Source organism: Vigna umbellata, chromosome 1 (assembly GCF_029865625.1).
Source record: "Vigna umbellata cultivar VRB3 chromosome 1, Vumbellata_1.0, whole genome shotgun sequence".
In the NCBI taxonomy this organism is placed as follows: domain Eukaryota; kingdom Viridiplantae; phylum Streptophyta; class Magnoliopsida; order Fabales; family Fabaceae; genus Vigna; species Vigna umbellata.
In genome coordinates, this window is record NC_142165.1 from 48,548,407 (window position 1) to 48,572,874 (window position 24,468).

Below are 24,468 nucleotides of genomic sequence, written 5' to 3' on the forward strand. Positions count from 1 at the left end.
TATTCGTGCATAGGGGTGGGCAAAGTACACTATATTGTACTGTACTATAAAAATTGATAGTTAACTATAAAACAGTTCAGGAAAACTGAACTGAACTAAAAAATAGTTCAGAGTAACTGAACTGAATTGTTTTTTAGTTCAGTTATAGTGTAGTGCAGTTCAGTTAACTATAATGCAGTTTGCTGTTAGAGGGTCTCTTAAAAGAATTTCTAAGCTCTTTGATTCAAGAAAATCTAATAATTCTGATCAGATTTCACCAATATTTTTATAACTTTCTGAAGGAAGAAACTGGTTCCAAAATAAAAAGATCCTATTTCAAATTCATTTGTTAATAAAATCTAAACTTAAATTTTGTGTTTCTGCATTGTACATAGCCACAATAATTATGCTTTTAAGGTTGAAACCTAAAAGGAATACAAACATATTCTTCCTTCAATGAAGTCTTGAGTGTCAATGTTAACCATTGTGCATTCAATTGCTTTAGCAGAGTTGAGGCAAAGTGTGTGATTTTCATTCCTTTCCCATGGATTGAGTATTCTTTTCGTATTGATTGCTCGTTTATCAATGGTCCCTGGAACTACCACATTGATAAGCTTGCTGCAACAACATGTAACTCGCTTTTAAAGCAAAATTTCCATGAACAGTTAAACTGGTAAAGCAAGTGAGAATATGTGCAGTACCATCATCAGGTTCTGACGCAACAAAAAACATTAGTTCAAAGTAATTTTCTTTCCTTTTTACCATTTCAGTGATATTGAATAGATTTAAGATTGAAACAATGAAAATAGATGGTCGGGATAAAAAAAACAAAAGGGAATAAGGTGATGCATAGTGCATATACAAAATTAAAAAAGAAACCACAAGATCCATCACCCTGAAAAGATGATTTTCAAATCAAAATGACAAAATAAAACTCACCTTAAGAAACAATTCACCTTAAGATCCACAACCTTCAACCTTGACATCTTAGAAAACCAAATCCGCAATGACAAGCCTCCCATTCTCCCTCATGCTCATGAACTACACAAACACACAATATTGAGTGACTCCACAAAATCACAATGAAAAAAAATAAAGATAATTAAAACTTTTCAGTGGAAATAATATTGATTAGCAACTATGGTGGTAATGTGAAAGTCTTAACAAGAAAACAACTAACATTATAATGACATTGTGAATATATATGGTCATGATAAATGAAATCGCGTTGTTGAGTTGATAAGGTTAATTCCGAAATGGCTTGGTTATTTAGTGGCATGCATCCAACAAAGAAGCACTCACGCCCAAATGTGTTCATACAAACATCAATCAATCAAAATGGGAAAAATAGTCAAGACACAAATGAAAGAGCTTCCTCATCTTCCTTTTTTCACCCTTATTAACTATATAGGAATGAATTAGACTTATTGAGTGTTACCCTTTTAACTGTATACAGTTTCACTAGCTCAATGTCAAAACATAGTCTGTAGTCGAAAGCACAAAGGCCAAAGGAAAATATAATATATGTAATCATAAGTAGTAATTATTAAAAGCATTACGTTTTCTTCTATCAGAGGCAATCCCAAAAGCTTAATCTTTCTTTTTATGTGATCTCGTCAAAACAGCCATAAGCCTAACTTGTTAGACTGAAAAAAGAGTATTTATAAATGATTTAGACTTTTAAAGGCTAGTTGAAAGTGGCCCCAGAAACCAATTCGATCTTGTATATTTTATACATCTATTTGTTTATACAGAGGGTGAACATAAGTAAATATGTTTCTTAATCAAGATTAGTTATTACAATATGAAATGGTGAACAGTAGCATTGTAGTAGAATAATTGTGTGCCTAATGTTAAATTAGTACAGTAGAAGACATCAAACTTATTATTAGTGTTTCTGTCAAATATAAACTGATGAGGAACAAATAATACTGCAAATATTACTAAAAAATGTTAGAGTAACCTACAACAAGGCAAATGATGAGAAACTATATTTTAAATCAGGGCAATATCACCAAGGCAAACATAAAAATAAAACCTAAAACAGAAAAATTCATAAGCAAAGGAGATCAATTTCTCGTGGGCATATCAACAAACATGTAGAGATCATAAGTTTGAGAAAACCTAACCCAATGCAAATGATGAGTCAACTCCTACAAGAAAAAGATGTCAAAAGTGCTAGCAAGCTTGAAGGCTTGTCGACCAGCGGAAGGAACGCTTGAAGGGAACACCCACCTTGAATATGAAAAAGGGAGATCGCTACTCCCACAAGAAGAAAGAAATCAATAAGCATATGGAGAAGCCATCGACGCTGGAACGAAAAGGGAGCTGAAGAGGAAGCCCTAAAGGACTAATCGAGGGAGATGGAAGGAGAGATGGGTAGCGATATGGACGAAGAGGACATCGGACCTGAACTAATAGAGGGAGATGAGAGGAGGGATGGGTGGCAGCGGAAAGGAAGAGAACAACGCGATACAAAATATGTGACGGTGGTGATAGAAAAAAAGTTCTATGGAGAAAGGCACATAATTCACATAGTTAACTATAGTTAACTGTACTAAAATAATTAAGGTTAAGTTTTTTTAACCTAAACTATAAAATAACTTAATTAGTTTTTAGTACAAATCAGTTTAGTTTTTTTAAGTATAATATAGTACAGTTAACTGTAGTTTGGTTCAGTTCAGTAAATTATGCCCAGCCCTTTTCGCGCACATGTTACTAGTGGATGAGAAACAATAATATTTTGGTTTGAGTTTTATTTTCTCTATAGTTTAGATTTGATATACACTAGTTGAAATCATTGTGTTTTATGCAGTGATTCAATTTTACTACTTCAATTCCAGAGAAGTCACTTAAACACATAAGGAAAGAACTTGCTAAATATATAATTCAACTGTATAATAGTATATAGATATTAGGATATAGTAAGTTCTAACTTAGCATATTTATTATTAGTTTAACTTTGTACATTGGATTGATTTATGCTTCTAAGTTGATTTATGATTACATTGAATGGATTTATGTTTTAATATAATTTTTACTGAAAATATATACTTCTGGATTGTTCTAGACTGTTCTGGGTTGTTAAATATATGCATGTCTGTTTCTATAGTTGAGAATGTTGGAGAAACAAATATGTTCTTTAAAAAAAAGGGGAATACACCTCGGTTGTGATCATAACCGAGACAAAAAGTCCTTTATGACATCGGTTCAGGTCACAACCGAGGTAGAAAAGCTGGCGAAAAAGTAAAAAGATAAAAATAAAAAACACTATACCGTCTCGGTTCAGGTCCCAACCGAGGCAGTAGAGTCCGACATATTGCCTCTGTTCCTATTGAACCGAGGCGAAAAGTCTGTCGAAAAAAAAAAAACTCTACTACTTCGGTTACCTGTGAATCAAGACAAAATCCTATCTCTCTTTGCCTCAGTTCACAACCTATGCAAAAAACCTATCCCTTTTTGTCTCGCATGTATATATCTCGGTTGCGGAACTATTGCCTATAGACGAAAATAACCGTTGTCATTTTTCTTGACTATATTAGTGACATATTAAAGTGTTTTAAAGTTTTTCTTATATATATATATATATATATATTCAAAGTTGGAAATGAGAAAAATCATAGTATATAAAATATAAAATATTTTTAATTCACCCAATATTATTTTACATCGAAATGTACAATTTTTGTTTGAAAAGGTCAATGGTGGGTGAGTTGTACTAATCTGCATTCCAACAAAAAAAATCGCACTCCTATTTGTTTCCTTGCTAAAAAGAAAGGAAAACAAAAAACATTTTATTCTGAAACCAAAAATCAACGTTCAATTACAGAGAAAAAAAAGTTTATGCTGACAGTGTTGAATTCCTATCAGCGTGTTATATTTCAATTGGACAGATGTGTTACAAATCCAACTTGCACAACTTTAGTAACACCAACACAAAACGACGCTTGAACAGGTGTCCATTATTTTCTTTGTCTCTTGCAAGATAGAAAAAGAAAACCTTCAAAAATTAATGATTTAGAACTCGTTGGTCCACAAAGACTATGGCAGTCACCACCTTTCTGTTTTCTAGGTGAAGGGTGATTAAATTTTTTAGGTGAGGATATATTCTTGAAAATGAAATAAGAAATAAAAAAAAATATTATTTAAAGAAATATTAATTAGTCTTATCTCAAAAAGAAATAGTAATTAAATAACAAGTTTAAACCAATTAAAATGAGTGATTTTGAATAGTTTTGAACAATTAATAGGATAAGGGTTTGCAAAAATTACAAAGAAAGAAGGCAAAATTAATGTAAGAGCATAAAAGCCGACATGATTAATTACTATTTTTTTTATTGAAGACAGGATAAGAACAAATGAAGGTGGACATAATTTGTATTTAATTTGAGAAGTTAATTATGTAGTTGTGGCTGACCCCATGAATTGAATCATAATTTGGATTTCATGGTTTCAAATTTGGGGAGCTAATTAATTAATTCAACCTACTTGTACTTCTAAATTGCTATATATCTTCTTCTGCATGGAAGAAGACAAAGTTCCACATGCAAATCCAACTAAAAACTTGCAGTGTGTGGATGTGCATTTTTTTTTAAATTTATTATTATTACTCTTTAGATAAACAATTTAAAACAAAAGTATAATTATAATTAAAAGATATATAATTATTCTTCATTAACGCGTGTTTTGAATTTTCAATCATAATTAATTAATTTTTGAAGAAAGGAAAAAAAAGGAAAAATTGAGTGATTCAGGTCGTGGTAAGTCAATGAAACCTACCCCAACAGGAGGAGAGAGTGGAGGCAGAGCCATGATCTAATTAGAAGAGATGAAAAAGGAAAAGAAAAGGTGAGAGACAGAGACAACCACGGCTTCATTCTCTTAAAATGGAAACATGTGAGTGATGAGAGAATGAACGATGAATCCAAAAATAAGAATAAAGAAATTCTGTTATTGATTTCGTGGTTATTATCTTCCCTCGCTCGTTCGCGCTTCCTTCTATTCGGTTCGTATACTTTCCAATACCATAATCAAAGCTGCAGGTTGGATCCGTTCCAACATGTAGAGCATGCTCGCTGGCACTCTCTGTTTGTTGATTGATTGATTCATTGATTGATTGTGAGAAGCTTTTGTGGTGCGGAATCCTTCGGCGGCGGCCATGGAAAATATTGCCGCGCAGCTGAAGCGCGGCATCTCGCGGCAGTTTTCGTCGGGGTCGCTGCGGAAGAGCCTGAGCCGGCAGTTCACGCGCCAGGCCTCGCTCGATCCACGCCGGAACAACCAGCGGTTCAGCTTCGGGCGGCAGTCGTCGTTGGATCCGATACGGAGGAGCCCCGAACACGACGAGGCGGAGCTCACCGTGCCCGATAACCTTGACTCCACCATGCAGCTGCTCTTCATGGCGTGCCGAGGCGACGTCAAGGGGGTTGAGGATTTGCTCAACGAAGGCATCGACGTCAACAGTATCGACCTCGACGGCCGCACCGCCCTCCACATCGCCGCCTGCGAAGGTCACGCCGAGGTTGCCCGGCTCCTCCTCACCCGCAAGGCCAACATCGACGCTCGCGATCGCTGGGGCAGTACCGTAATTTCCTATCTCTTCTACTCATTATTAATTTATTATAGAATTATCGTGTATATTACTGTTATTAATTTAATTTAAATCCACTGATAATTTAAACCGTCAACTTTTGACTTCGGAGACAGATTTCCATACTTGCTCCACAATTTTCGTTCTGTCCGTCAATTATTTTTAGCCTTTAGAGTAATCAGCTTATAATATAATATTAAACGTCTCTTACTTTTTGTATGGTTTACTTAAGAAAAAAGTAGTTGGTTTGTTTGAAAAAAAGTTGAATATATGACATGGTTTTTTATTTTTTATTTTTTATTTATTTCATGTTTTAGACATATCATGTTTTTTTGTGTTTGGTGTCTCTGTTTTATACTTCAAACATATTGCATGTGTTGGGTCTGGTCTTTATTTAAGAGAAACTATTATCTAATATTATATCATATTGTTATATCTAGTCTTAGCTAATTCTTTTTTAACACAACGCCCTATATATCAACATCTTATCAACGTCTGAATATGTTATTTATTTATATATATTTTTTTGTTTTTGTAGTCAGAGTGGTAAATGGATAGTATGACTATGTGCTCCTGACTGTTCATTTATCTTTTTATTTGTGGATAAATAATTTAGTCAATTCACAGACAGTACATCTAGTAATGAATTGCATTGTTTAGGTAATTTTAAATTCTGGAAAATTCTTCGCAATTGTTTTTTTTTTAAATATTAAAGGTATATCATAACCATAAAAAATACTTAAATTATTCATGTATAATTTTTTTTATTGAAATCAGAATAGATTTATACTTGGAACCAGGTAATACTTTTCTCCGAGTTGGAGTTCGTGTTTCATAGAATATGAAGAAATATATTTAATAATAATCACGACAAAATTGAAGAATTTTTTCATATTGTCTATAAAAATTATGATAGGAAGTACTGGATTTTGACTTGAAAGGTAGATTATGTGAAAATCAGTAACTTGAACGTGACACTTACCTACAAAATCTTCCGCCTCATGTGCTCCACTTTCCCCTGAAAGTGTGACATGGAATAAATGCCTTGCAGGATTCGGCATTTCTAAACCGCGAAATCCTCAGTTTCGATTTGGTTGCAGATTTGATGATGAAAAAAGGGCATGACAATTAAATCTATTCCTATCGTAATTTAAAAAATTGTCGATGAATCAAAATAGTGTTTTAATGATTTTTTGAGATAGATATTATAAAACGAATTTAGTTGAACATTTAAATATTTGTAATTGCATGAGAATGTAAAAAATATATTCTGAGTACATTTATATTAAATTATTGCTTTAAGGTTAAAATTGATTTGTTTTTCTGTGTTAAGTGGTGATGGATGTGTGGTTGTGCAGGCGGCGGCCGATGCCAAATATTATGGAAATACAGAGATTTATTACATGTTGAAGGCTCGTGGAGCGAAAGTGCCGGTATTGTGCTACCGTTCTTTGTTTGTTAGACAAATGGTGGTAAATATGTCGGATTGAATTTAGCGACTTACTGGTTAAATTATCTTTGACATGTTTAGAAAACCAGGAAGACTCCAATGACCGTTGCGAATCCTCGTGAAGTTCCGGAATATGAACTCAACCCGTTAGAGCTACAGGTTCGGAAGAGCGATGGTATTTCAAAAGTATGTTTCTCTTTCTTTCTTTCTTACTTTCGTTGGGAACTGTGATTGAATTTTGTTCACTTGGTTATATTTTATTTGATTATTTAATAGTCATGCCCTTTCTGGGATATTATTCAACTGGGATTCCACCCGGTCATGGTATTTGTTCATGAAAAATGCAAGTTGATAATTGCAATTGAGACAACTACGATGACTCTGAGGGAGCATATTTACTTTGAAATTGATCAACTATGATAATTTGCATATGCTTAAACATTTCTTTGTAGTAATGTAATTTTCGTGACCAGTAATGTGTTACATTGTGTTTATTACTGCACGCATTAAACAATTGTTTTGCCATATCTCGTGACCTGTGCACTGGGCTCCCTTTGGCAACCATTTGATTTTTTATTCTTTTTCCCCAATCTTTCATTTCTAATTGTTGGTACCTAATGTGGTGAATGCTTTGTGTGATCTTGTTCACGGATCTATAAACATCTGACATTTATAAAGCTAAACAGTGATGTGTGTTAAACTTGTTTGTATAGTTCTTCACTGCTGTTTGATCCGTCTATTTGCAGGGAACATATCAAGTAGCTAAATGGAATGGCACAAAGGTTGCAGTGAAGATACTTGACAAGGACAGTTATACAGATCCTGATACCATGTATGTATAGCAATTGAACATGTTTTGTGAGAGTGATTGTATGATATGCTTCTTGCGAATCAATCAGGTTGTTTGATGTTGTTTGGATAAGTTCCTGTCTGATTGCATATGTCACTACTTTTCACTTTGATTTCTGGTCTCGTAGATGGCCCGAACTGGTGTTTGTTCTTTTTTCTGTACTTTATTACTCAACCTTGGCTCTAATTTTTCACAATATCAATAATTCATTCAGAAATGCTTTCAAACATGAGCTCACATTATTAGAAAGGGTGCGACATCCCAATCTGGTCCAATTTGTTGGAGCTGTAACCCAAAATGTACCTATGATGATTGTGCGTGAGTACCATGCTAAGGTAAGCTTATCCTCTCTATCCCTCTGTATCCTCGCAGAGTAAGTTTCTCGTATGATTGTATGTAACTCACTTTTCTTTGTTTATATCAATGTTTTTTTCAGGGTGATCTGGCAAGCTATCTACAAAAGAAAGGGCGTTTGTCCCCATCAAAAGTTCTACGTTTTGCTCTAGATATTGCTAGGCAAGTAACCATTTCAAGGAACTACACGGTTCTTTGAAAACACTCATGCCCTTTTCTTACTTTTATTATCTATTATATGGTCGTTGAGTTCCAAAAGGCTCCTAAAGTCATTTTCTTAGTTTTCTAAGTTTACAGTGTACTAATTGATTACAGGTTTATTGGAAATTCTAATAGATTGTTTATGTAAGCTATCTTGATAATTTGTTGTTGGCAGGGGCATGAACTATCTTCATGAATGCAAACCAGAACCGATTATTCACTGTGATTTAAAGCCAAAGTAAGATCACTTGATACAATCTGATGTTTAGTTATGACCGAGTGCATTTTGAATTAGATTTTTTCTCATGGGATTACTGTTCCTTTAATATATGAAATTTTGGTAAGGTGCCAGAAATATTTTGCTCGATAATGGAGGGCAATTGAAGATAGGCGGATTTGGCACTGCGAGATTTTCTCTCATCTCAGCTGATCAAGCAAAGCTGGTGCAGCCTGACCCTAACATTGATCTTTCAAGTAAGTTTTGAATATTCAACAGAAATGTGTTTCATTTCTTCTCCTTCCTGTGTTTGGAAGGTTTTTATAATCCAGTGTCCCATTTTCTAGCATTAAGATTCAGTTTAGTTACAACTGACTGAACATATCAGATTGGTGATTGCAATAGGAAAATCCTTTTCCGGGATGAATTATACCTTCTAAGATTGGATATGACAAATCTCATTAGCTGCCCTAAGCTTGGGTTTTAGGCCATGAAAAATGATATAATACTGTCCAGGAACTTCTTTAAATTAATTCCTATTACATCTTAAGTTCACTATATATTCTTTTAATTATTCATTTAGAATTCTATGTCAAAACTTGCTGGACTTAAGGGGATAGAGATGGAACTTTTGTTCATCATTTGGGATGTCGAGATTTTTTCCATTGCGCATACTTTACCCCCATTTGATGGTCTTATACAGTTCATTACAGTTTTGAGGTGAAGGGTCTTTTTAGACAAACTTCATATTAACTTTTAGGTGAGAAAAATACGACGAAAAAAAAAATTGAATGAGTTTCTCTAAAAGTTAAAATTAGTTTTATGTATAAGCTAAGTCCTTGAGGCTCTTTCAAATATGAATTTTCTAGGTTTTTATTTTTTAACCTGTGCATAAACTAATTTTAATTTATAGAAAATTATTTAATTTTTCTTTTTATTATTCTCTTCTAGAAATCTTTATGGAAAAGTTTGTCCCAACAACCCTTAAACCCTTTTCTCTAAACTTTTTTTAACTTCTGGATTTGTTGCATTTATGGTGTGCTATGGAATGGCTGTGCTAACTGATGCCTTGTGCATCTTCTCATTTACTTTACAAGCATTGTGCACAATGCACCGGTAAAATTCAGAGCAGGAAGAATGAAAAAAATTGTCAATAGAATGGGTCTAACAAGATATACATGTTTATTGTTGTTAAATAGGATATTAGACACCCCGGCAATTTTTTGTTGTTGTAATGAAGTGTTCTTGAAGATACTGCAGCTACATATGAATAACTGTTTATATTTTATTTTGTTATAAATGTGTAATTAATTATGGGATTTTGGTGAAAGCAAAAATTGGACAATATGGAGGGGGGGTTTCTTTTAAATAACGGTAGAGATTTCAAAAGGTGAAACTGCCATTATGATAACAGAAATTTTCCTCATTGATAGTTCGATACTTGTTTCATTTCTAAACCATGGTCCCTTTGCCCAACAAATGCAAACTATAAAAGAAAACGCATACTTTGTGGAAAAATGGAAAGAAAACTGACAAGCATTTCAAGAAAGATTAAGCGATATGATTGCAGATTAGAATTGCTAAAATAAAAGTACATTTCGTGGTTATTGATTTGGTTGTATTCATTGCAGGCTTGTACGTGGCACCAGAGATTTACAAAGATGAAGTATTTGATAGAAGTGCGGATGCATATTCTTTTGGTCTCATTATATATGAGGTACCTGATTTTTGTAACACATAATAATGCCAATCTGTTATGTTTAGTATTCCGCATATTATTTGTCTATTAGTTGAAATTCAACACTTTTTTCAATTTAATGTATCATTTATGGACCCAGATGTTAGAGGGTACGCCTCCCTTCCATCCCAAGCCCTCGGAGGAGGTAGTGCAACTAATGTGCTTAGAGGGGAAAAGACCGACAATCAAGATCAAAACAAAACATTATCCTCCGGATTTGAAAGAGTTAGTCTGTTTTAAACTTTAAAATTTGGTCTTCAAGCTTCAGTTTAATTTAAAAACGGTCTAACTATCGTAGTTTATGCAGGTTGATTGAGGAATGTTGGGATCCAACTCCTGTAGTCAGGCCAACATTTTCTCAGGTCATTGTACGGTTGAACAAAATTGTTGCAACTTGCTCAAAACAAGGATGGTGGAAAGATACTTTTAAGCTTCCTTGGTATGTTTTCTAGATTGATTATATCCCTGTAAAAATTTATTTTCTAGACTGATTGTACCTTGAAATGCTAAGGATCAATCACCCCTTGTGGTAGTGAGGCTTACCTCAGCATTTTAGTTTCAATTTGATCAATGCAAATAGCGAAAAGACTAATATTATTGTTGTACTTGTTAATGAACTCTCTTTTCTGACTTCAAAACTTGGCATTACCATGATATATTTTAAATGCGTGCAGGAAATAAATAACAGGATACATGCTATGTGGCAAAGAGGAAATCAAGTTCAGGTGGATCCTCAAAACCAGTTTGTGAGCTTCGTGTTGTTGTTGGTGTTGGTGTACCGTTGATAGCCATTGCAATTAATAACTTTGGAATTGGAATATATTAACCTGAGCTTGGATTTTGAGCGTAATTCCCCCGGTTCCACCCGGCCACTGGAGGTTCTGGAACAGCTCCTCTCTGTACAATGTACCATAAACGGCATAACATTTATCAGAAATTTTCTAATAAAAATGTGTTTATATACTTATAGATAGACTACTATGTGCTTATAATCGCATCATCATTCGGCACCCTATGTGTTGTGTGCCTTGTACCAGCCCACCACCCCAAAAAATGTTTACTTGTATGGAATCTGGTTTTTGTCCCTCAATAGTTTAATTAGGTGCTCTTGAAATAAAAGCTCATAAGTTCATGTCTTTTAATAATTGAGTTGAAATTGGTTGATAACATTAACTATTTTATGGATGAATGTAAATTACTAATAGCAATAAATAGTTACTTGATGAGAACTTGAAATTTGATAATTATATATTTCCTTTAATTGTACAAAATAATTGTGTACTACACTTTTTCTATTTTAATATTCTAGTCTTAATCTAAAATTCTATCATACTTTGTCATACTTATGTGAAATCATAACTAATTGAAATTGATTAATTAATAATATGTCTAGATAAACTTCTGTGGAAGTCTTATGAAAGTGAAAAAACGATTAATTTGAAAAACAATTGCAATATTCAACAATTGGATGGATAGTAACAAGTCTTCCAGTGATTAATTTAATATGTTAACGTGATTATATAAAATTTTTGTTACATTTTTTACTTCGAAAAAATACCATAAAAGATTGAAAAAGAAAATGTATTTAAATTATTGATTGTAACGCCCCAACAACTTACAGAGAATATTGACTGCTCCACACATCAACACCAGGCTTTCCAATGGAGTTCTTATGGGTTAGGCTACCGAAAAACAAATGTATTTTGGTGATATGAGTAGTTAAATCAATTCTTTTAAGCTATCCTTTAACTGTATAGTTTCGTACCTATACAGTCTTTAGATCCCTCTTATTCCGGTGTATGTTCGATTCTTCCATGTGTCCTCCCACTAGAAGCATGTCAGGAGCCGCTCTTTGTTTGTGCTTCTTGCACTTCGTGTCTCTTGCACTTCGTGCCTCTTACAAAAATAACGAATGATTTATGCTTTTATAAACATTGAATACACAAGGAACTATTACAAACTTGAATATACGAACTAAGTAGCTTTCTCATTGGCTAAATCATGTCACCAACCAAGTTTTATGATACGATCCTTCTTTTGTTGAGGATTTTTCAAGAAAAATAGTACTACTGAGTATGGATGGCCAAACAACTAGGTGGATGCTTATCCTCAACAGAGGTATATTGATATAACATGTGTAAGGATACGTAACATGCTAAATGGATTTAAATTTTTGAAGTTGTAACTTATAGGCAATTGAACCTACGTTTTCTAGCACCATAAAAGACCTATAATACTAGAGAGCAAGTTTTAGAGAGCTTCTTGTAATATAAAAAATTGATTATAGAGTTGATGCTTCAATAAAATAAATTTGAGTTTTTCTTTTGCTTTATTATGCTCGAAGCATGACACAAGTGATGTTTAAGAACTCTTATCATTGCTTCCCTCGGAACAAATGTTCTATCAAGTGTATATTTACCTCTAGATTTTTTGAGAGACAAGGAAAAATGTCAACATACAAATCTTTAATAATATTGAAATTAATAATAAGGCATTAATTTGGTTCTTCAAATATTATTATCTCTTTTAAGTAGTCTTGAATTAGTAAAATTATATTAATAGTGCACAAATTCATCAATTTATTTACATTGATTTATTTTAAAACTCATTATTTATGTTTTATTTCTCATATGTTTTGTTTCACTATAAAAAAAATATAACTATTTTATCTTACTTGATATTAAAATATTAGTTTTTTTTTCATCTCATGATTTTTTTATATGATAATTTTTTATGAATATAAAAAAATTTAACTATTATTTATTTTTTATAATGTAGTTTTAATCATGACTTTATTATTACATATTTTCTTTTTAATAATTACATCTTTCAATATTTAATTAGATTTTTATAATTTACTTTTTAGTCTTTAATTTTTCTTAAATAGGTATATTTATAAAAATAAAAGAATAATTTCATTTTTTTAAAGTGATAAGAAAAGAAAATTATAAAATAAAAACAAAAGTATCATGTTTTATTTATTTACTTTTATTAATAACAATAATTGAATATATAAAATTAAGTGTATTTTTTTTTATTTTCTAATATTATATGTAAGACCTCAAAACATAGAGGTAACATAGTGTTTTAAATAATGATATTCTATTATTTTATTTCAAAAATATCAACCTATAACTTAATTGTTTTTATAAGGAGTTTCATTATCTAAGAAACTTTCTCCCTCTAAAACTTCTTTCTTAAAATTTCTTTTACTTTCCTTGAAACTTTAACTCCGTACTCATATGTCGAAAGATCAAATACCGCCTGAAAGTTTCTTGAGGCGAGATCTTCACTTCTAGCCAATTGGTTTCAACTATAGGGTAAGTTGGTTTCTACCCTTCTTCCTTAAATTTTGGATGTCTTTGCATGTAGGGTTTTCTTTACTCTTTTGGGATTTGAGTCTTCTCTAAGACTCTTTGTTGATCAGTGGTATTAAATGTATACTTTGATCAAATTTTCATGAATTGTAGGATCAAATAGGGATCTTGGAGCGGTAGGAGGAATTTTAGAGTTCTTAGAATCGTCTGAGCGTCAACCAGGTAAGGGAAGCTAGTTTGTTTGGTTTGGATTTGGTATGCATGTGATATTTGATGTTTGTATGATGATGTGATGATTGATTTATGAACTTTAATTAAACCGTGAAACTTGGTATGTTGGGTGCTTGAGAATAGTGGTATGTTGAATTGAAAACTGATGCATGTTGGTGTGTCTGGTTTGTTGTTGTTAAAGTTTGTTTATTGATGAAGTTGTAAATGTAGATTTAGTGAGTTTGAGCTTATGTGTTGTTACAAAATTTGGGTATGGGATAATTAGAAGAAGAATGAGTTTTGGGCATAAAAGTGAGACTTTTAACAAGTAAAATTTTAAGATCATAGTTGTGGAGAAAGTCTGCAGTTTTGGGAACTGTCTTGGGGTCATTTAAGGCTTAGTTAGTCTCTTGTTGTACAAAAATCTGGTAAATCGTCTGGGTAAGAGATCGTCTGGTAAGCGGTCATTTGGGTTAGAGATCGTTTGGTAAGTGGTCCTAGTAAGGGAACGTCTGACAAGGAGTCGTCTGGTAAGGGATCATCATTTAGTAAGGAGTCGTCTGGTAAGGGATCGTTTGACAAGGATTCTTCTCGTAAGGGATCGTCCGGTAAGGGGTCGTCTGGCCAGAGATCGTCTAGGTAAGAGTAGTCTGGTGAGGAGTTGTCTGGCAAAAACTAAGTTGTGGGAAATCTCAAATTTGGGGTTCCGGACATCTATTTTGGACGTTCTTTAGGTCGTTTTGGGAGGTTTTTGACCTTTCCGAAACTGTTGGTGAAGTTTTAAGGATGTTTTCCCTTGTCTAGTGTGGGTATCAAGCTATTATGATGAAAATTGTGTTATTATGTGATTATTATTTTCAGATTTGTTATAAGTGAAGTTTATGCTTGAAATACTTTGAGTATGATGATGACGACGAGTATGTTGTGATTTAAGTGAATGGTATTGGGGGACGTAAGTCCATGATCCTCGTGGAGAGGTTTCATGGTGGTGCCCGATAATGTTGCTAGTACGAACGACTGAAGTTAAGTTTGGGGTTCATCCTACGTTCTAATGATCATCCATGCTCAATTAGAGAGTGATGCGTCATGTGGTGAGAATAAAAGGAGGTCCTTGTCTAGGGGCCTTGTTTTGGTCAAAGACAATTGAAATGGACTAGTCTTGTATGGTAGCTTGGATTGAGCCAACAATATTACCACTACAGGTGCAAGAACCACTATAACTTGACATCCATACTATATCCAGATGAGTCAGACCTTTGCGTATTATATTTTTCTAGAATGTTTGTATACTTGTTTTGGTTTGATGATCTTTGTAGAAATCTTATCCATTTTATGATATTTTTGTTTACACTAGCTTACTCTTTTGTTTGTGTTTGATTGTATGTTCTTATGTTATGTGATTCTTGGCTATGATCATTTGGTGAGTGTCAGCAGAGGGTGAAGAGATATATGTGGAGCAGGTGTTGGATGGCGGGACGAACGACAAATATTTAGTTCTCTGTATACTAGTTACTAGATTTATAGTTTTTGTTCTAAGTTTATGAAGTTAAATTTATAATTATGTGTTTTGTAAAAACTTTTATTTCTCATTTTGTCAATTGTTTTATTAATTATGTGACAACTCTATTATAGTTTAATATTATATTTTTGAAATGTTACATGATTTATCGAAATTTGTTATTTATGTATATGAAGGTTTTCAATTAATTTTAATATTCAAGTAATTAAGTAATTAACATGATTTGATTTGTAATACGTGAAAATTACTTATATAACTTTATTACTTTAAAGACTTACTCAGGAAAGAGAGCTTGATAATTATTAATCAATTTCATTGTTCATTCTAAAATTAAACAATTGTCACTACTTTAATTTGCTTAAATATGTATTGAGTTGCTTAAAAAAATAGAGAAACTAAGAGTTTGAGTGTTTGGAACAAAAAGATATAGAACTTTGGTTACGATACAATGAATAAAGTTAATTGTATATGTGGATCAAAATGTTAGAGATTTTTTTATTATTTAATCACATAGTTTTATTGATGACTAATTTTTACTTATTATTATTATTGTTATTAGCATAAAAAGTTATTAGAATAAATCTAAACCCTAAACCAAACACAAGAAATAGTTAGAGCTGAGTAACTTGAATAAGAAGTCAAGCAGGAAGAATTGAAAGGGTAAAAAATGAAAAGGATGTAAGTAAGAAGGGTAAAAGTGGAAACAGAACTCGTGAACAAACACACCTTAAACCTCTCTTCTATACTTTTCTAACACCCTAACTCTTTCAACTCTTCCTTTCTATATTCTTCTTCCTATTCTCTCTCCGTTTTCTTCGACCGTATAAGTAAGCTAAATTTTGCTCACGTTTTTTCTACCATTAACCCAATTCCTACTAGCCATGCAATAAACAAAAAAGGAAGATCTAAGGAATTCGAAGTCAGTTATATTTGTAATAGAACAAGATATTCATTCGTTTGATCGTTTCTTCAATCTTTGTTTCTCATCGTCTGCTGTGGCTTTTTGGAAGTCAGTTCGAGAATGGCGTCGCGAGCGATTCTCAGAAGGAGGAAGACATTCATTCATTCATACGTGAATGACGGTTTTTCTTCTTCGACTTGGTCTGTGCGTTCTCTGGAACGTGCTATAGCTACGACAACTCCTCGGATTCCTTGTAAGCACGGAACGGCGCCGTATAGAGACTTGTGCGATCGATTTGGATTAGGAAAATTCGGGAGTGCGGTTCCGCGTGACAGTTTTTCGGGATTCAATGAGCCTATCGGTGTGCGGTGGTTGATGCAATCGGCGGCGGCGAAGAAACAGGAGGAGAATGATGACGCAGTGGCGAAGTTGCGCAAAGAAGCGTCTCCTGAGGAGTGTGATCAGGCTGTTGAAGGCTTGACCACTGCTAAGGCCAAAGCCATGGCGAAACGGTCGCAAGAGTCGCCGAAGGAAGTGCAAAGCGTTTTGCGGAGAGTGTGGACTGCTCTTTTGGGAATCGGTCCTGCGTTGCGAGCTGTGGCATCTATGAGTAGGTCCGCAGTTATTGTTCCTTAAATTACACGAATTTGGATTTACTGTTGAGGATTTCGTTTAATTTGAGGTTTTAGGTAGAAGTTAAGGTTGTGTTTCGAGTATGGAAAGTGCAGCTGAGGTTTTGAAATTATTTTATTGTGGCGCCGATTGCTGATGCTGATTGAAATTTGAAACAGTGATATGTTTGTTTGTTAATGGTTGGTAATTTGGCGTTTAGGATTGGTAATGCTTGCATTTGCTGTTTAAATTGTATTTGATTTTAAGTTGAAGGTATGGTTGTGTTTAGAGTAAAGAAATTGCGTCTGAGAGTTTTGAAATTCTAGAGTTGTGCTGTGATTGCTGTTGCAGAAAGAAATATGAAACAGAGAAATGTTTGTTTGTTAATTAGTGGCGAGTTGGCGTTTTGGTTTTGCTAATTCTTGCATTAACTTCTGAGAATTACATTTGGTTTTAAATTGAGCTTATGTTTATGTTTTTAGTGTAAAATTTTTAGCTAGGGCTGAATTTGTTAGATTGAAATTTGAAATAGTAAAATGTTTATTCTTTAATGGTTGGTGATTTGGCGTTTCGGTTTGCTGATACAGGGAGGACTGGGCAAAAAAACTGGTTCACTGGAAAGGGGAATTTGTATCAACGTTGCAGCATTATTGGTTGGGTTCTAAGCTGCTATGGGCTGATGTGAGGATCAGTTCCAGGTTGTTGTTAAAGCTGGCAGGTGGGAAGAGTCTCTCCAGAAGGGAGCGACAGCAACTGACACGAACTACTGCCGATATCTTTAGGCTAGTTCCTTTTGCAGTTTTCATTATCGTTCCCTTTATGGAATTCCTCCTGCCTGTGTTTCTAAAGTTATTCCCTAATATGTTGCCTTCAACATTTCAAGACAAGATGAAAGAACAGGTAATAAATTATCAATGGTTTTCAGGCTGTATTCTTTTAGTCGGTCATTTTATTTTATTTTAAAAGGATATCAAATCAGGGAGAATATTTAAAAAAAAAAAAAAGTGTTTCCTCTTCCTAAACCAAACTTCCAAAAGACCTTAAAAATCAGCATATCTCATTACAAATTATATACGAGCTAATGCTAGTACATGTTCTATGTTTTCTGGCGGCTGCTGGGTGACAAATGCTGATGATCCTGATCATAAACCATTTTTCTGTCTCTATATTTTGAGCGTGTGTGCATTTATTTTCTTAATTCAGTTAGCATGAATATGTGGATTTGATTGCCCACCATAGGTTGTTTGTGTGACTCAGTTGCTTAATGTGTAGGAAGCATTGAAAAGGAGACTCAAAGCAAGAATAGAGTATGCAAGGTTCCTTCAGGATACAGTCAAAGAAATGGCAAAAGAAGTTCAGAACTCCCGAAGTGGAGAACTAAAGAAAACAGCTGAAGATCTTGATGAATTTTTAAACATGGTTAAAAATTTAGTTCAAGCAATTGTTTATATCTTTCTTTCTGAAGTTTTTCCCTCGTTAGTCATTTGTACCCTTTATTTCCTCTCTGCAGATTAGAAGAGGTGCAACTGTCTCTAATGAGGAAATTTTGGGCTTTGCTAAGTTGTTTAACGATGAACTTACTCTAGATAATATAAGCAGGTTGGTCTCGTAACCCTGTTTGACTTCAATATGCTGTTTTTCTCAGTTGTAAGGTGGTATCATGACTTCTATCGTCTCTGCTTGCAGGCCACGATTAGTCAATATGTGCAAGTACATGGGAATCAGCCCTTTTGGCACTGATGCATACTTGCGCTATATGCTAAGAAAACATTTGCGGAGGTACGATGCATTTTGTCATATAAGTTTAGTGTTTGACACTATTAATTGCAACTTGGGGTTTTATCTTTTTGTAATGTATTTTGGAAAATTAAAAAAAAAATCTCTAGCGAAAAAGGTACCTTGTTATTTGAAAAGATTACCTCCCCTTACTATCATTAGGATACAAAATAAGATAACAAAAAATCTTATGCTTATTAATTATTTAAATATAAGTACAAAAAGCCTAAATAGAACAAAAATATTACTGTATGTTGTGGCTACAGAGAAGACCACAACCAAAGCCTTATCTTGACTGACAGGTTTAATTTCACGAATCAAATAATGTCATTGGGCTCAATCAAAGATCAAATTTATCATCAATCCATTAATGCTACCTTTGGTACTCAATTGGGTTGGACCTATTTTTGGATTGGAGTTTATTATTCAGTTAAGATTTGAAAACTGGTATCATCATGCGTGATTAATCATTTAAGCTAATAAAATATTTGTTTCTTTCAATTTATTTAAGATTAAATTGTTCAGAGAGGAAATTTTTGTAAAAAAGAAAAAATGTAGAGGAAGAACTATTTCCTTTTCTCATTGTTTTGATCTGAACGCTTTACAAGCCATCGATTAAAAGCTTTTTGATCTGCAAGGAAATGGATTTGAGACCTCAGGCTTGAGCTCCACAAAACTACTGCTATGGCACTAAAATATTTGGTACAAATCTTGGTTTGAATGTAGTTCATATAACACTTCAACCTGCTATTATGTGCTGCTGCGTTCATTTTCTGGTGTTATAACTATAATAGTTTAATGAGCATCATTAGTGACAAGACAACAACCCAGAAAAATAGTTTTCTTTTTCACCTTTTAATGTTCTATACTTAAATTTACCATTTAACTTGACATACCTCTGAAGCGTGTTACTTGCATGTCCCCCTTTTGTTAGGATTAAGGAAGATGATAAATTGATTCAAGCAGAAGGTGTGAATTCTCTTTCAGAAGCTGAACTTCGGGAAGATTGTAGAGAGCGAGGCATGCTTGGGTTGTTTTCTGTTGAAGAAATGCGCCAACAGGTTGTATTGGGAACAATTCATGAATATTTGTTCTGTTTGAGTACTGGATCTTGATAAAGATATTGAAATGTCAGTTTTCTTGAATATCAAATGTTACCTTGGTGTTTCTATTCTAAAATTTGCTAGCCTGCCTTTACAGCTTCGAGATTGGCTTGACTTATCTCTGAATCACTCTGTGCCATCATCCCTTTTGATACTTTCAAGGTAATCTACTAAGGCTTCCTCCAATGACCGGGTCAAATAATAAGTTAAAGAATAAAGCTGTTTGATATGCATTTTGAAATCTCACTTGACATCATTTATAGGTCGTTTACTGTGTCTGGGAAATTGAAACCAGAAGAAGCTGTACAGGCTACACTTTCTTCTCTTCCCGATGAGGTTGTGGATACTATACAGGTTACATCTTTACCCTCTGAAGATTCTGTCTCAGAGAGGAGGAGGAAACTGGAGTTCCTTGAAATGCAAGAAGAACTTATTAAGGTAAAATATGGAAATGCATTGCTCTCGACACATGTCCTGTTTGAAGTTATCTTTGTTGCATTAGGATAATATGGTCGAAATTATTCTGCTTATAGTGTTTTCCATTTTCTCTGGTTCATATGAGAAGAATGAAGAATCTACTGGAAAGTATCGGTGACCAAAAAAGAATAATTTCAATAATTCTTTTTGCAGAATTCATTTTTAGTCTGATTAGTTAGTTTAATAAATGAAGTATTGGGTGTTGATATGCTATAATTCACCATAAGTTCATTTTCTAGGTTTACATAACTACTGATGAAAATTAAGTAACTTCCGTTTGATCAATGATTCCATGTTTCCAAAAGTACAACACTTAACAATATTACAAATGAAATGCAGGAAGAGGAGGAGGAGAGACAAGAGGTGGTGCAAGCAAGGATGGAGAGTAGTTCTAGTCAAGTTGATAAGGCCCTCAATGAGATGAATATTTCTACAGCAAAAGAGGCTCACCAACTTGCTAGAGACAGAGCAGTGGAAAACAAAGAGCAACTGTGTGAAATTAGTCGTGCATTAGCAGTTTTAGCTTCTGCATCGGTGAGAATTTGATGCCTAAAACATTTTCCTTCAATTTGGTGAATTGCTTTTTGATTCTGCACAATGTGTACTAATTAACATACTGCATATTAATTAACATGTAAGCAGTTTAATGTGTGCTTATGTCTGTTGGCAGTCTGTAAGTACAGAGCGGGAAGATTTTCTTAGGCTGGTTAATAAAGAGGTATATTTGAACTTTCAGAATGTCATTTTCTTTACATCTTCTGTAGATTGTTTCGAATATATTTTTTGGGTATGCTAAAGTTTTTATCCTCTATATAACATCATTTGGAAATTGTTATGAATGCAAGCACATTGGCAGATGTTTCCACTTTTTTAAGCTCCATGTCTCTTCCTTTTGGTCTAAAACAAAAAAGATGAAGTGCTAATATCCATCAATGAAGACACAGAAAAGATAATAGTATGCGTCTGTATAATGAATAACTTTCCATAAGATGAGTTTTTCACTGAAATCTTACTTTTAATTGAGAGTCTGTATCATTCTTTTAAAATTTTATCTTTTTCTAAGAACATTTTAGACTCCATCAAAAACATTAAATTTATATTTAATATGATTTGCAAATAAGTCAAACATTAACCTCTGACATTTTCTTAAAATTTGGATTGGCTTGAAAGGTATGCAGAATAATTGGTGATATTTCAAGTACTCATTTTTTTTTTCTTTTAAGAAGTTATTGTGTTGTGCAACTGTATTGTATCAATATTTTTTTGCTTTTAGTGGCAAACCAGACATTTTTGGTTGCTGGGTAATCAAAGACAAGAACAACACAAGAAATGAATCTTAAAATTTTTATTTCATAGAAAAATACAGTAATATTACCCATAAACAATTTCATATATTTGATATTATACATTAATACTATTTCTATCAAATGTTTCTCTCTCTAATCAATGTATTCAAACAATCATTCTACAAATAATTCATTGCTGACATTGTCAAAAGGTAGCATTTTTAACAATAGTGATAGTAAGGGTGAAGTATATGGCCTTATGTGAATTGCATTTGCATTTGCCTTTGCCTTTGCCTTTGTATGACAATTGTAGCACTGTAAATTGATCACCACTGTGTATGACTGTATACGCATATATTTAATCCATTACCCATCCATTTACTGGTTTGTGTGTCCAGATAGAGCTCTATAATAGCATGGTAAAGAAGGAGGGTTCAGATGGTCAAAAAGATGCCTTTAAGGCATATAAAGCTGCCCGAGAGGAACATGACATTACTGCTGAGTCTGGTGAAGGGGATAAAGTGTCATCAGCACTCATTAACAGAGTAAGACCCGCATCATTTATCTATTATTAGGAAATACTAGAAACTAATTTTACACTTCTTTAATCTGTAAATATTTAAAATTTGTCAGGTTGATGCTATGCTTCAAAATCTCGAGAAGGAAATAGATGACGTGGATGCAAAAATTGGTGACCGTTGGAGGCTGCTAGACAGGTATGCACTTGCTTCAACATTGTTATTTGGGGATTTGGGGGTGGGGGGAGTTATTCTAAAGTTTAGGCAAAGTGGCCTGGCTGAGATGGTTCCTATGATCTAGCAGTCCCTAAAGGGACCTGGTGCCTTTTTTTATCTAAGGCTCTTCGACATTGTGTTTATATTGTTCATGCTTTGTCCTATTCGTATCTGATAACGTGAAATATGTGGTTTCATACTCTAATTGCATAAATTCAGTTTGGTGGAAGTTGAACTGTGAATTTGGGATTGTTCCTGCATTCTTGAATATATATTGCTTCAAGTTTATTGAACAGTAGTAATTTGACCTGGTTGCTTTGAGGATGGTAGCGCACTCTCTAACACACTCCTTTTAACACAATACTATTGGTTAAGTTTTTTTTGAAAAGATAAAATCATGAATAGATTTCATTAAATAAAAAGTGAAACTGGCAAGTCTTTGTAGTTTCCAATAAGTTTCAACAAATAATTAAAAAAATGTGTTCAAGAGGGTGTGGTGCTAGCATCTTTCTATTTGCCATTGTCGTGGAATGTTCTCTTTTGGTATTTGGATTCTTAGGGAGAGACTGATAGACTATAATCGTGCTTTATAATCTTATGAAGGATTTGTGTTATATTTTACTATTTAATTTGTGTGTTGTACTCCAAGAGAAAGATGTGCATACATTTTCATTCTGTTCTAGTTGATGATTATAAGTTGCTTGCATTTGAATGGCAGAAGTATATTGTCTGAACTCATTTTCCATGTCGAAAGCTTAACAATCAACCCCAAATGGGAAGAATACATTTCCACTTTTGTTTTAAAAGTCAAATCATGTTTGGGATGTCAGCGTGTGATTATTATTTCACAAGATAAATTTGATCGGTCATGTGCATGATAATTTCTTATTTGCTTCCAACGATGTGCATATATCAAGAGTTGTTTTGGGCCTTTTTACAGAGATTATGATGGGAAAGTAACTGCTGAGGAGGTAGCCTCTGCTGCAATGTACTTAAAGGATACATTGGGCAAGGAGGGTATCCAAGAACTTGTCAGCAATCTTTCCAAAGATAGAGGTGTGTCATTTCTATCTCACGCATAACTCTAATACTTTTCTTAATCATACCAAGTCTTCATTTTGGTTGCTCTGTATTGTATCTGAAAATAGTTTTGTTTCTTTATTGTCATGAAATGAATTCTTGTGAAATTTCTTGGAATTTCACCTTAGAGCAATAGGTGACGGAACCAAAAGTATTGCTGAGTTTTAGCGGGATTGTTAGCCATTAAAGTATTATTCAGTAGGCTAAAATTCACTTTTAAATAACTGCTATTAAGATTTTACTAAACAAGTATTTGGCACTTCTCAAGTCTCATTTACCTTTTTCATTTTAAAGTATGCGCATATTTAAATTGGTCTCCAGTTAAATAGTTTACCCTGCCAAGTTATCAACTTTGTAAACAGTTTGATTAAGGACTGTTTTATATGAACTTCCATGAAAGGAAACAACACAAATATCCATTTCCTGGGGCACTTTATATATTGAATTATTATTTTTTAATTAATATTAGCAAATTGTTTATTAATCCTCCGTTTTTTTTTTTCATTTCCTTTGGGTTCTTTTTGTGTTTCTGAGCAAGTTGGACTAAGAAATTTATCTGTTTTGAAATGACGAGACTATAATATATTCAGCGACAATATTTATCAAACTTCCTATTTAATATGAAAATAATTTCATGAATACTGTAATTACTGATATAGTTTTTTTGTCGCTACAGATGGGAAAATACTTGTTGAGGACATTGTTAAGTTGGGCAGTTGGAGGGAAGATGGTAATGTACCTGAAGATGGAACCAGGGAGAGTGTATGATCCATCATTTGATTTCCAGATATATCTTATTTGACCATGCCACAAAGTATGTTGCACAAATAGACTCTAGGCCACTCGAAGTTTTCAGCCATTGATTTTGTATTCATGTATTAATAAGTAGTTCAATTGTAGCTGTCAGATTAGAAGGAATTGTGTGCAAGCTCTGTAAATTTATGCCAGCTTAGCACACATATACATTGGTTTATACATGATGCGATACTTGGGCTTTATTGGCTATTGGGATGCATTACTAACATTATATTACTTACGTGAAATATGAGCGGAACACAATTATGTTTTCATAAA

At 33.5% G+C, this 24,468-nt stretch overlaps 2 protein-coding genes across 2 annotated transcripts; both read left to right on the top strand.

The window, feature by feature from the left end:
- The first annotated feature begins 4,621 nt into the window (after nucleotides 1-4,621).
- LOC124822479 (integrin-linked protein kinase 1-like) lies at nucleotides 4,622-11,352 on the top strand. The gene is made up of 12 exons (XM_088103535.1): nucleotides 4,622-5,563; nucleotides 6,928-7,002; nucleotides 7,101-7,205; nucleotides 7,766-7,851; nucleotides 8,084-8,204; nucleotides 8,306-8,385; nucleotides 8,600-8,662; nucleotides 8,777-8,898; nucleotides 10,273-10,358; nucleotides 10,480-10,604; nucleotides 10,687-10,818; nucleotides 11,054-11,352. The coding sequence occupies exons 1-12, from the start codon at nucleotides 5,138-5,140 to the stop codon at nucleotides 11,058-11,060; spliced, it is 1,428 nt and encodes a 475-aa protein (XP_087959661.1). The 5' UTR covers nucleotides 4,622-5,137; the 3' UTR covers nucleotides 11,061-11,352.
- A 4,832-nt stretch (nucleotides 11,353-16,184) lies between these two features.
- Nucleotides 16,185-24,468, top strand: LOC124822478 (uncharacterized). The gene is made up of 14 exons (XM_047294482.2): nucleotides 16,185-16,940; nucleotides 17,526-17,838; nucleotides 18,211-18,357; nucleotides 18,449-18,537; nucleotides 18,625-18,717; nucleotides 19,649-19,775; nucleotides 19,915-19,979; nucleotides 20,081-20,255; nucleotides 20,634-20,828; nucleotides 20,965-21,012; nucleotides 21,979-22,125; nucleotides 22,214-22,296; nucleotides 23,255-23,370; nucleotides 24,071-24,468. The coding sequence occupies exons 1-14, from the start codon at nucleotides 16,447-16,449 to the stop codon at nucleotides 24,160-24,162; spliced, it is 2,184 nt and encodes a 727-aa protein (XP_047150438.2). The 5' UTR covers nucleotides 16,185-16,446; the 3' UTR covers nucleotides 24,163-24,468.